The 12,944-nt window shown below is 37.3% G+C and overlaps 1 protein-coding gene across 42 annotated transcripts in view; it reads left to right on the top strand.

The window, feature by feature from the left end:
• ank2b (ankyrin 2b, neuronal) overlaps positions 1 to 12,944 on the top strand; it is a 158,594-nt gene that overhangs the window by 92,711 nt on the left and 52,939 nt on the right. For 27 of the 42 annotated variants that reach the window (XM_058781273.1, XM_058781270.1, XM_058781305.1 and 24 more), the window contains 17 exons: positions 454 to 552; positions 977 to 1,075; positions 2,059 to 2,157; positions 4,627 to 4,824; positions 4,912 to 5,010; positions 6,944 to 7,042; positions 7,412 to 7,510; positions 7,856 to 8,053; positions 8,984 to 9,082; positions 9,568 to 9,669; positions 9,826 to 10,023; positions 11,090 to 11,188; positions 11,273 to 11,371; positions 11,539 to 11,637; positions 12,045 to 12,143; positions 12,250 to 12,322; positions 12,531 to 12,584. In XM_058781273.1, coding sequence (XP_058637256.1) covers positions 454 to 552; positions 977 to 1,075; positions 2,059 to 2,157; positions 4,627 to 4,824; positions 4,912 to 5,010; positions 6,944 to 7,042; positions 7,412 to 7,510; positions 7,856 to 8,053; positions 8,984 to 9,082; positions 9,568 to 9,669; positions 9,826 to 10,023; positions 11,090 to 11,188; positions 11,273 to 11,371; positions 11,539 to 11,637; positions 12,045 to 12,143; positions 12,250 to 12,322; positions 12,531 to 12,584 — 1,912 coding nt within the window. The remainder of the gene's footprint in view (positions 1 to 453; positions 553 to 976; positions 1,076 to 2,058; positions 2,158 to 4,626; positions 4,825 to 4,911; positions 5,011 to 6,943; positions 7,043 to 7,411; positions 7,511 to 7,855; positions 8,054 to 8,983; positions 9,083 to 9,567; positions 9,670 to 9,825; positions 10,024 to 11,089; positions 11,189 to 11,272; positions 11,372 to 11,538; positions 11,638 to 12,044; positions 12,144 to 12,249; positions 12,323 to 12,530; positions 12,585 to 12,944) is intronic. The other 15 variants (XM_058781301.1, XM_058781285.1, XM_058781275.1 and 12 more) reach the window with 3 other exon arrangements.

Here is a 12,944-nt window from a genome sequence, read left to right as displayed (position 1 = left end):
TCTAGGAGTTTGACCTCTCTTAAAGTTTATATGTGTATGTTTATGTATGTGTTAGTTGTCAAAATTCAAGTTTAAGGTTTCTTTTCAGACTTCTTCACATGGGACCAAAGGTGCCTTTGAGGCAACAATGAGCTCAATCCGTTCTCATAACTGTCCATTTTGAACTTTTATGTCATACCACATGTGATTGCTGCATGCTAATGTAGTCTATTAAAACAAGATAAAGTCAGGGTTGCAGTTTTTGGCTGGGGTTGAAGATGCCACTAATTGCAGATCTGAAACCAGCTTTTTAATTGTAAGTTAACATGGTTGTATAGGCGAGGTTATCTGTTTCCAGATCTGTGTTTATTGACAGCTTGGCTCTAAAGCATGTTAAGAATGTTGGCTTACATCTCATGTTTTTTATTTTTATTTTTTCTTGTGTCCCGTCCCCTTTTTTTATTCTTTTTGTAGAGTGGATTCACACCCCTGCATATCGCTGCTCACTATGGGAACGTAAATGTCGCAACACTGCTCCTCAATCGAGGAGCTGCTGTGGACTTCACTGCAAGGGTGAGTGTTTACAGCTTTTACATGCATGAACATTAGCTTGACTTTCTTAAGCTTGTACATATAATAATAAAACTTCCTCATAATACCACAATACGATACAATACACAAACTAAGAATTTAAATTAACATTTAAAAAGGGCTAAATGTTCATTGAAAATTATTTTTGCATTCATGAACCTGATGAGAGTTGAGACCAAAATTAACAACTATCTGAAATTATATAGTTACAAATGTATTTATTTATTTTTAATTTTTTTGGGTGCAATTCAAGTTGTTAACATTTTAGACAAAGCTCACGATTCTACATAAGATAAGAAACAATCCATAAATTATAAAGATTCTCAACTCAAGTAATTTCTAAAGGCAACACATTAAGTGCATTTTTTATTATAATTTTTTTAATTTGTTTATTTTGTCTGTACAGAATGGGATCACGCCACTGCATGTTGCGTCTAAGAGGGGAAACACTAATATGGTTCATCTGCTGTTGGACAGAGGGGCTCAGATTGATGCCAAAACAAGGGTTAGTAACAATTTGTTAGCACTTTTGTTTTGTCCGTACTGTATACACACAGTTGAGATGGCTATCATTTTTATGAGTCTGATATAAGCCAGATGTCAGTTAGCAATAGAAAAAAGGTAAGCTATGCTTAGATCTAATTTATGAATTTATGTTTTGTAAAAGATGCTCTTAAAAGTGTAATCTACTTCATATCAAACTACTTAATAAGCAGTAAAAATTGCCTATTGAAATGAAGAAATTCTCTCTCTACTTTGGCTGCTCTTGTCTGCACCACAGCAGATATATCAGCACATTGGTTTGGCACATTTTACACAGGATGACCTTTCTTATTGAAAATAAATAAGTTAACTAATATAAAATAAATGATTAAAATAAACCTTGTATCTGCTAACTGCTATCTTGGGCCAAATGCAGGGAATGGATGACCAGTTCATAACAGGGCTAACACAAAATGTTACAAATATAATGTGTATTATATATTCAGATACACATAGATTTGTTTTTGCCTGAATTGTAAACTAAATATTAGGGAAAACCACAATTCCTATGTGCAGTCACCAGTGATGATGAGTCACTGTAGCTGTGTGTGTGTGTGTGTGTGGTCTGATTAAAGCCATGACCGGCTGTGTTCTTCTTCAGATTTTGACTGCAGTGTGGAGTCCAGCTGGTTGTGTTCTGTCCCTTTCTTCTGCAGTCTCCCTTCTGCAGTGTCTGATGTATCATCCTACTCACGCACAGACACACACACACACACACCCACCCCTTTCACGCTCTTTTGTTACTGACTTCAGCAGTGCTTTTTATGTGCTATAAGCAATTATGAATACACGGAGTATAAAAGACCCAGGAGAGAGGCTATGGTTGAGAGTGTAGGGGTTAAAAAGATTGTATATAACGTCACATTTGTGAGGTGTTTCGAGTTCCAAAGTGCTTTGTAATGAAATTACTGATGAGACCTTAAGGTGAGAGTGTCTGTGTTGCAGGATGGTCTCACGCCTTTACACTGCGCAGCAAGAAGTGGGCATGACACAGCAGTGGAGCTCTTGTTGGAGAGAGGAGCCCCTATGCTGGCCAGGACCAAGGTAGCTATCGAAATGAAGACTTTTATAATATACACTGAACAAAATTATAAACGCAACACTTTTGTTTTTGCCCCATTTTTCATGAGCTGAACTCAAAGATCTAAGACTTTTTCTATGTACACAAAAGGCCTATTTCTCTCAAATATTGTTCACAAATCTGTCTAAATCTGTGTTAGTGAGCACTTCTCCTTTGCCGAGATACTCCATCCACCTCACAGGTGTGGCATATCAAGATGCTGATTAGACAGCATGATTATTGCACAGGTGTGCCTTAGGCTGGCCACAATAAAAGGCCACTCTTAAAATGTGCAGTTTTACTGTATTGGGGGTCTCCGAAAACCAGTCAGTATCTGGTGTGACCACCATTTGCCTCACGCAGTGCAACACATCTCCTTCGCATAGAGTTGATCAGGTTGTTGATTGTGGCCTGTGGAGTATTGGTCCACTCCTCTTCAATGGCGGTGCGTAGTTGCTGGATATTGGCAGGAACTGGAACACGCTGTCGTATACGCCGATCCAGAGCATCCCAAACATGCTCAATGGGTGACATGTCCGGTGAGTATGCTGGCCATGCAAGAACTGGGATGTTTTCAGCTTCCAGGAATTGTGTACAGATCCTTGCAACATGGGACCGTGCATTATCATGCTGCAACATGAGGTGATGGTCGTGGATGAATGGCACAACAATGGGCCTCAGGATCTCGTCACAGTATCTCTGTGCATTCAAAATGCCATCAATAAAATGCACCTGTGTTCGTTGTCCATAACATACGCCTGCCCATACCATAACCCCACCGCCACCATGGGCCACTCGATCCACAACGTTGACATCAGCAAACCGCTCACCCACACGACGCCATGCACGCTGTCTGCCATCTGCCTTGTACAGTGAAAACCGGGATTCATCCGTGAACAGAACACCTCTCCAAAGTGCCAGACGCTATCGAATGTGAGCATTTGCCTACTCAAGTCGGTTACGACGTCGAACTGCAGTCAGGTTGAGACCCCGAAGAGGACTACGAGCATGCAGATGAGATTTCCTGAGACGGTTTCTGACAGTTTGTGCAGAAATTCGTTGGTTATGCAAATCGATTGTTGCAGCAGCTGTCCGGGTGGCTGGTCTCAGACGATCTTGGAGGTGAAGATGCTGGATGTGGAGGTCCTGGGCTGGTGTGGTTACACGTGGTCTGCGGTTGTGAGGCCGGTTGGATGTACTGCCAAATTCTCTGAAACGCCTTTGGAGACGGTTTATGGTAGAGAAATGAACATTCAATTCACAGGCAACAGCTCTGGTGGACATTCCTGCAGTCTCAAAACTCGTGAAATCTGTGGCATTGTGCTGTGTGATAAAACTGCACATTTTAGAGTGGCCTTTTATTGTGGCCAGCCTAAGGCACACCTGTGCAATAATCATGCTGTCTAATCAGCATCTTGATATGCCACACCTGTGAGGTGGATGGATTATCTCGGCAAAGGAGAAGTGCTCACTAACACAGATTTAGAACAATATTTGAGAGAAATAGGCCTTTTGTGTACATAGAAAAAGTCTTAGATCTTTGAGTTCAGCTCATGAAAAATGGGGGCAAAAACAAAACTGTTGCATTTATAATTTTGTTCAGTGTAACATGCAATTGTTTTTGTGTAATAATAATAAATATAAATTCTGGAAGTTAACTGTAATGTGTTGTTGAGGGTAAAGGTAAAGGGTAAAATTTTATGTTACTGTTTGAAATTACACCCTAATACCTAAATTACTAAGTAATGTCTGTTATAGCTTTGAAAATCTCTCCCTCCCCATAACATGACATTTTGTATTCACTGCAACATGTACAAAGACACATAATTAAACTACCAAACTCACCAAAGCTGTCAACACTGTAAGCAGTGCAACATCGAATGATGCATAGTCACTGCATGCTTGTGCACAATCACTTGTCCACAGCAAAAAAATAAAAATAAAAAAGTACTATTGTTTTGGAGGAGAGATTGCCTCAACCAACTGATATAAGAAAAAGTTAATCCAAGAGTAGCATCATCATTTGCTTAAAATAATTAACACAAAAAATGCAACACAGTAACATAAATGAAATAAATGCAAATTTGGATATCAAAAATTTGATTCGTAGTATTATCTAATGTTACGGTGTTTCTGATAATATGTATTGGTAAATCATAGTAAACATGAAATACATTGTGAAATTGTTTTAATTTAATTTGTATTAATTTCAGCAACTGTCAATTAAATTCTAAATGCTGCAAAACCTTGTTATTTACTTTGAGTAAGAGTAACTCAATAATGCAATGCATTACTTAACCCATCACCTACCAAAAACAGTTTTCTTTTATCTCTCCTAAAGTTTCAAAGTTTAAAAAGTTTTACAATATCAGACACGTACAGACTAATATGTGATGTGTCAATGATAAAGTTTTCTCTTTCTTTCTTTTTCAATTTACTCTTGTTGTGTCTAGAACGGTTTATCTCCACTCCACATGGCAGCGCAGGGTGACCATGTGGAGTGTGTCAAACACCTGCTGCAGCACAAGGCACCTGTTGATGATGTCACACTGGACTACCTGACAGCCCTCCATGTTGCCGCCCACTGTGGTCACTACAGAGTTACCAAACTTCTATTAGACAAGAGAGCCAACCCGAATGCTCGAGCATTGGTACATGCATTCTTCTTATTGTGGGTCTTGTTTCTTCTATAAAGCTTTTTATAATCTTACACTTTCTTGCTGGTTGTTTCTTTTTAGAACGGTTTCACTCCTCTACACATTGCTTGTAAGAAAAACAGAGTCAAAGTGATGGAGCTCTTGATCAAGTATGGAGCATTCATTCAAGCTATCACTGAGGTACGAGCACAGAGACTTACACTCCCATAAGAACAACATGGAGGTATTTTGTCTCATTTGATGTAATAATGTATATTTACAAAGTTTCAGTGATTAATTCAGTTTAGTGATTTGCCAGAATCTTCATTAAGCCTGCAAAGAATCTGTGCAGAATTCTGCAGTTTCATGTGCTTTGGACAGGCTACTGATCAGCAGGAAGAGCAGTCCGAGTTGGATGAGTGCTTTCTGCCTGGTTGTAATTTGCATCCACAGTCTAGATTTCCATAATGAGTTATCAAGATCTTCAAAGCAGCTGTTTTCAGATCGTATCAATAATCCGGCTACTTCTGACTTGACCACCATCATGGGTTTAGTGTAGCAAGGGTATATGGATATTTCAAAGGTTATTTCCTATCCTAGGAAATTTCACAATGTCATTGGTCCTATCTTGGAAAACAAAACCTACCTTTCCATCTAATCCTTGTAGGACTACGTCTTTCCTGATTAGCAAGTCCTACATGGCTGCTGACCATGGCAGTACTATAGATGTACTAAGAGGACATCCTTAAGGATATGTTCAAAGGGGCTGGTCCAACCCCTCAAGCAGTAAAACAGCTCAGGTGTGCTGCTGATCTGGTGCTTTGAGTCACAAATCATATGGTTTGCACAGTCAGTCTCTCTATTGCAGGTTTGTTTGCGACAAAGAGGCATGTGTGGCTCAATCTCACAGAGATTAGAAAGAAAGGAGAAGACCTTTTTGCTCAATGCCCCTGTCCAGCGTCTCTGTCTGTGCTTTTCTGCAACGTGATCAGTGCTGTCATCAAGAAATTCCACATGGCAAAAGCAGCACTCGGCTACGTTCAAGCAGTTCATTCCTTTACACACTCGAGAGCTTGTAATGTCTGCAGGTTGTTCTTGCAGTTTTCTCCAGTGTCATAAAGAGGAGCAGAAGAGTTTTGATATTGTCTGCCCTCTCCCTCAGAAAGGCTGGGGTGTGTGTCCAGCAACCATGCATTGGGAATTGACCTGGCTGATAAGTCTTCAAGAAAATCATCCTTGACCTGTTGGTGAAGAAAAGGTGCACAGCCCCCCAACTCCCTAGGAGTTATGCCTCTTCCTATATGCCTGCGACGTTGTATTTCCATCAAGCGGTGCCCTGACAGTTCAGCTGGGCTCAAGGTCCAGTCCAAAATTTTTTTATACCCCTTATGACACGGTTAGAGACGTTGCAGGCTCTCTCTCTCTCCAGCACATTCTCAGGTGATCGTATCGCCTCATTTAGGCTCAGACAGACACTTGGCCATTCAGAACCCTATGTCGCAGGCTTCAGTGACAGAGCACCTGACACCCCTCTCTGTCCATCTGCCAGCATGGAGACTTCTGCCAAATGTGTCCTGATGGGTTTTGTAGAACCGTATGCCATCCTATTTCTGTTCGTTCGAATATGAAATTTATTTAGAACTTATTGGAAATTTGGACATAATCACTGCTTTATGACTGACCAAATGTTTCCATTGTGTCAGCTACTGATGCAGCTTCTCATCCCTACTCAGGGAACAGTTGGTTCCCACAGAATTCAAAAGCAAAGTTTTACTAATCTTCCAGACTTTTTTATTTTATTAAATAATTCAATAAAGTTACTAATAAAAGTTTTGTTTCAGTTTTGTTCAACATATAGTTTACCACATTCTAATCAATTCCATAGATTTTCCCTGCACATTCAGCATAGAAAAACATAGATTCAGAACACAATAGATCTGTTTTGGGTCTATTCATTTTACTGATCAATACTGTATATCAATATAATCACAATACCAGTATATACTTAATATTCATATGTGCATGTTATGTTTATTTGGTAGAAACAGTTAGTAGATGATGTGTGTTGATGATTTATTTGATTTAGATAATTAGGCTGATGTCGTGTCATCTCTCCATCTCTCTCTCTCTTTAGTCTGGTCTCACACCAATCCATGTGGCAGCCTTCATGGGTCACCTCAACATTGTTCTTTTACTACTGCAGAATGGAGCCTCCCCTGATGTTAGCAATATAGTGAGTGAACAGTGAGCCGTCTGTCTTCAATCATGGAACCTTAAAAGTGGTCAATGTGGAATGTTCTACTGGCACAGCATGACTCACACATAAAGCTAAATAAAACTATGCATAAAAATATTTTTATTAATATCCATCAGTATGCTGAATGAAATTTAAATTTGGTACAAAGCATTAGAAATGCCTTTTCAATTTAAGCATATTTTTAATGCTGGCATAAAAACGGGATAATTAAGATGTCTGTGCCTACCTTTCGAAACAGGCTTTGTGTTGTAAGTCAATTATTTCAACCATGGAGGTTCAGCTAAGAAAAAAGATTATAAATCTCTCGTCTAGAGCATTAAATAATCCCTCTGTATTCTGTCTAAGCGTGGAGAGACTGCTTTGCACATGGCTGCCCGTGCTGGACAGATGGAAGTTGTTCGCTGTCTTCTAAGAAATGGAGCCATGGTGGATGCAAGAGCAAGGGTAAGACAAAGGCATACTTCAACACTGCATGTGTTCACTTAATATTAATATTTAGCCAGTCCTTCTGTCTTATTTGAGGGGGAATAGGTATTCCAACTGTATTGCACTGTAAAAGTAGTGGGTAACTAACTAATATAAGCTTTTAAGAGTCTGTGAGAGCAGGGTGGCCAGAGGCTGATAAAATGCAGATATTGTTTTGAGCCCATATATAATGCAATTTAATGACAACAAATCAGACATACACCAAATTGCTGAAATTAAACTTAAAACTTTAACACAGTGTTTACTCAAAAAGCATGCCTATATGCACATATGTATCAATAATCACACTTCTCACCCAATCAGGAGGATCAGACGCCGCTTCACATTGCATCTCGTCTGGGTAAGACAGAGATTGTCCAGCTCCTGCTACAACACATGGCTCATCCAGATGCAGCAACCATTAATGGTTACACCCCTCTTCATATCGCTGCACGCGAGGGACATCTGGACGTTACTTCAGTGCTGTTGGAGGCTGGTGCTTCTCACTCTTTAGCTACCAAGGTTAGTGATAGCCAGATTTTACTTCCCTGTTGAAAAAACCTACTTAGACCAGTATCATTGTGGTCATAAGTTTACATACACCTTGTAAAAGGTTTTGTCTACTGGTAAACATGTAAATATCTTATGTAGCTTTTGAAGAACAGTACAAATAATAATAATAATAAAATAAAAAACATTTTACAACCCTGTAGTGATTTACCTTCTTGAACGTAAATTAATAATTGCACCATTTGTAATAATTGAGCCCCTTACTTGATATACGTACAGCAAGTGTAAAAAAAAAAAAAAAGTTATATCAAAATCAGTAGTCACTGTTGGAAGGGTGTCAAATATGTAGAAGATGCTGGAAGTTATTATTATTTTCAAAGATTATTAACTATTATTAACTATAACTACATATAGTTATGAAAATACTGCAGTTATTGTTATTGCCACTGAGTTATTATTGTGGTATTATTAGTCCACATTAACTAGAAAGTACTGTTTGGTTAGATTCCTCTGTATAAGGACTCACTGTCACTCCCTGCTGACAGTACAAAGAACTACATATGAATCATATAGTAAGAGTTAACAGAACTGTTCGACAGCCAGAGCTATTGCTTCAATTCACTGGGCCCAGGACAAAATTAAAGCTTTGGGCCCAGCCTCTATATGCTATACTCTATACACATCTCAGAACATATGTATTCTCACAGGGTTGTCAACCTGACAGTGTGGTAGCTGATAGAGAAATGTGTTGTAATAAATTTACAATGATTTGTGGCTTACTTTAAAATTTTATATTATTAGCTTTTAATGATTTTCTGTTTAGAATATGTTGATACTAAGTGCATATTAGTATTGTGTATAATGTAATATACATCCAGTTTGGTTAGTATGTTTGACAAGGATCAGTTGATTTATCTGCATTTTGCATTTAAATATTTACAGAAAGGGTTCACGCCTTTACATGTGGCATCAAAATATGGTAGCCTGGATGTGGCAAAACTACTTCTACAGCGGCGAGCACTCCCTGACTTTGCTGGGAAGGTAGGCACGAGCAAAGTGAACTGACAATCTGTTTTTAAAACACTGTTGTAAATTTTAATATTAAGACAAAATTATTAAGTGCGTTTGCAGTTTTTTATTTTATTTTATACAAATATTTACATGACTGTTTGGTTTTAGCCTAATTCATAGAATTTTTGGAATGTTGTTTAAAAGAAATACATTGAGGCTATGTTGACTGCAACAGTACTGGTAAGCATTGTTCCACTTACTGATAACATTTTGTTAAGAAAAAGAAACAACATTGTTTTCTTCCTTTTTTCTTTAATAAGGAACCAGGTTTTGATTGCTCTCGAGCTTGCACTCTAATATAGACGATAACTTTACCTTCAAACTTACCACGCTATAACAATCCCTGTTAACACTGCTTTTTCATCAAATATTCCATGTGTCATCAGGTTTGATTTAATGCTTTTTGCAATGCTAACAGTTCTCCCTTAATCATGTTGCACTGACCATCATCCCAGCAGAACGGTCTTACTCCTCTACATGTCGCTGCTCACTATGATAACCAGAAGGTGGCGCTCCTGCTTTTGGACAAAGGAGCATCTCCCCATGCCACAGCCAAGGTGAGAAGACCTCATCTTAAAATATATATATATATATATATATAACATGCCTTTTTTTTTCTTTGAAATTTAATTTCACATTTCTTTTTTCTCTTGCAAACTCTCTGTAGCTTCACCAGCCTAACTGTCCTCTGTGTCTTTTCTCCGTTCATGTAGAATGGATACACTCCCCTTCATATAGCAGCAAAAAAGAATCAAATGGAAATAGCTACCACACTCCTGCAGTACGGAGCTGAGACCAACATCCAGACCAAACAGGGTGTGATGCCGCTCCATCTGGCTTCTCAAGAGGGACACAGTGATATGGCAGCTCTGCTTCTGCAAAGAGGAGCTAACGTCAATGTACATACTAAGGTGAATGATTATGAAAATACTTCAAATCACTACAAATATCAAATAAATTTAAACATTGTAAAAAAGACAAATTACTTCCAAGGCACTCACGTGGTAAGATAAAAAGCCTTTAATGTACTGGGCTTAAATCATTACAAAATAGTTAAAAGTAGATCTACTCGTTTCGGCAAAAACAGCCTTCTTCAGGACACACATCAATTGCTCAAACAGGTATTCTTTTTTTTGTTATCAACATTTTTATTTTTTTTTCCATATATAACATCCAAAAAGAAAAGAAAAGAAGAAAAATAAATAAATAATCAAACAGGTATTCCTAAACTGGTGTTAATTAACGAATCATCAGCTGGTTAATATGTAGGTGTGGCTAAGACTAGCTTCTTAGTACAAAAAAAACCTCCACCACATCCAATGAGCACCAGTGGCTTTATAAAGACACCCATGAAGCACTCTCTGCTTCTGTTTTTTTGTAAGAATTGTAAAAAAGACATTGGAGGCAGAGTTTGCAAAATTGCATTAGGCATTTTAAAAACATTGAATGATAATTAAATATGCTCTCCATCACTTTGACATATAATAAAATTAGCTATCTGTTTTTTTTTGTGTTTCCGTACTTCGAAACATTATCACAATAAAGTAAATGACATTTAAAATAAGACAACGATACAAAATCAAATGAATCCAGTGGAATAGTTTACATTACAGAAGAGCAAAAAACTAAAAGAAATAACAATGGGACAAAGCAATGCAACAATTGTGTGTTTTTTAATAGTTTTATATACTCTGTGGTCATCTAAAACTGGTTTTACATGACAAAAGACAACAAAAGAACAGGTAAGCCATTTTGTACCTATTGAGAGCCAATCCTCCATTTAATATGACCTCTTGATGGATGTGTATTGTGCATGAATTTTTGTTCACGTATAAGCCCTATATTTGTTTAAGAATAGCCAAGGCCCAGACTATTATTAAGCTATTCATTTCAGTTTTTTTTTTTTTTTTTGTGGTGATGAACTCTGGTTCATTGGTTCATTTATTTATTTATTTTTTATTTTTAATGTTTTCTCAGAGTGGACTTACATCCCTTCATCTTGCTGCCCAAGAAGACAAAGTAGGTGTTGGAGAGATTTTAGTTAAGCACGGTGCCAACGTTGACCAACAAACCAAAGTAAGAAGATTATTATTATATCCCAAAGTAAGACATTTTTCTCAATAACTATCTCCAATGCTGACAATATGATCTGTATTTCAGTTGGGATACACACCACTTATCGTTGCCTGTCACTATGGAAATGCAAAGATGGTTAATTTTCTGTTGAAGAGTGGGGCAAGTGTCAATGCTAAAACAAAGGTATTTCTTAATCTATGAATTTTTTATATTAATAAATAAAAAATAACTATATAACAACAATATAAATTGATTTCCACATAAAAATGAGTGTAATTCATATTAATTAGACAAAAGATAGCAATGTGTTATAAGCATATTGTGAAATATAACATTTGTATTCTTGTCAGAATGGTTACACACCTCTACACCAGGCTGCACAACAAGGCAACACACACATCATTAATGTCTTACTCCAGCATGGAGCCAAGCCCAATGCCATCACTGTGGTGAGTAAATATAAACAGTCACACACAAACATACAAACACGTGCTCCAATTAAACATTCTTCAATAAAATCAGCCAAAAATGGACCCTATAGACTTTTTAAATACTTGTCCCCCTGAAAAGAAAAAAAGGGTTACACTTTATAAGGTGTCTTTGTTACACACGTTACATGTACTTACTATTATAATAAAAATTAATTATGCATAATTACATGCAAGTAACCGTAAACCAAACCCTAATCCTAATCTTAACTATATAGCAAGTACATGTAGTTAATTAATATTACTTTGTACTTAAATGTATTATTACACTGTAATACAAGGACACCTTAAAATAAAGTGTAACCGAAAAAAAAAACAATAAACAATTGTCTAATATCGTTGTTGATATTATGTCCTCTACTGTGTAGAATGGAAACACCGCTCTTGCCATCGCACGTCGCCTTGGTTACATTTCTGTGGTTGACACTCTGAAAGTAGTCACAGAGGAAATTATCACTACAACAACGGTAAGTTTACCCAAGAATGTGCATTTATAAGAAGTTCATAAACATATATGCATTGTGGATTTTAACTAGATTACCAACAAGATCAAAAAACAAATTTTCTATGTAGACGGTGACAGAGAAACACAAGCTAAATGTGCCAGAGACCATGACAGAAGTCCTTGATGTGTCTGACGAAGAGGGTGAGTGTGACAAACAATTCTTTTAGTGCTTTATTATTTCAGGCAGTCAGTCAGTCAGTCACTCACTCACTCACTCAATTCCTGAATATTTCCTCAAGTATGTTGGCAAGTCTAAAGTTTCCACTTGTAATATGTTGACAGATTTTCAGCTGTGTGTATTCTACTGTGATTGGGTTTCTAATGTGTGTTAACATGGAATTTCCTGCAGTTCCAAGACAGGTAGATGATGGGGCTATGTCTGATGACTCTATTGATTTTGAAGGTATATAGTGACAGAGCATGGATTGGTGTGGTGTAATAACTCAACCTTTCTACATGATCTTGCAGGTTTTAATGATATAAATGATAGTTGTATATGCAAGAAGTGTGTGTGGCATGATGGAATTGGCTACTTTTAAATGTATATTACTAAAAGACTGTCTAAACTTTGTGGTGGTTAATGATTTTTGATGAAACATAATGATATGTATTATATGTATAGTTTTATTTTTGCTGTCATTTATTGGAATTGTAGTGCAGCCAATAAGGTAATAAGCAGTCTACTAAACATTGGTGTATTTTTATAAGTTGAAAATGTGATTCCAATTATCTCTTCTTTAAATAGGTAAAATAATTTTTATTT

The sequence above is a fragment of the Onychostoma macrolepis genome, chromosome 07 (assembly GCF_012432095.1).
Source record: "Onychostoma macrolepis isolate SWU-2019 chromosome 07, ASM1243209v1, whole genome shotgun sequence".
In the NCBI taxonomy this organism is placed as follows: Eukaryota; Metazoa; Chordata; class Actinopteri; order Cypriniformes; family Cyprinidae; genus Onychostoma; species Onychostoma macrolepis.
The sequence above is the reverse complement of the archived record's forward strand: the minus strand, read 5'-3'. Positions and strand labels throughout refer to the sequence as shown.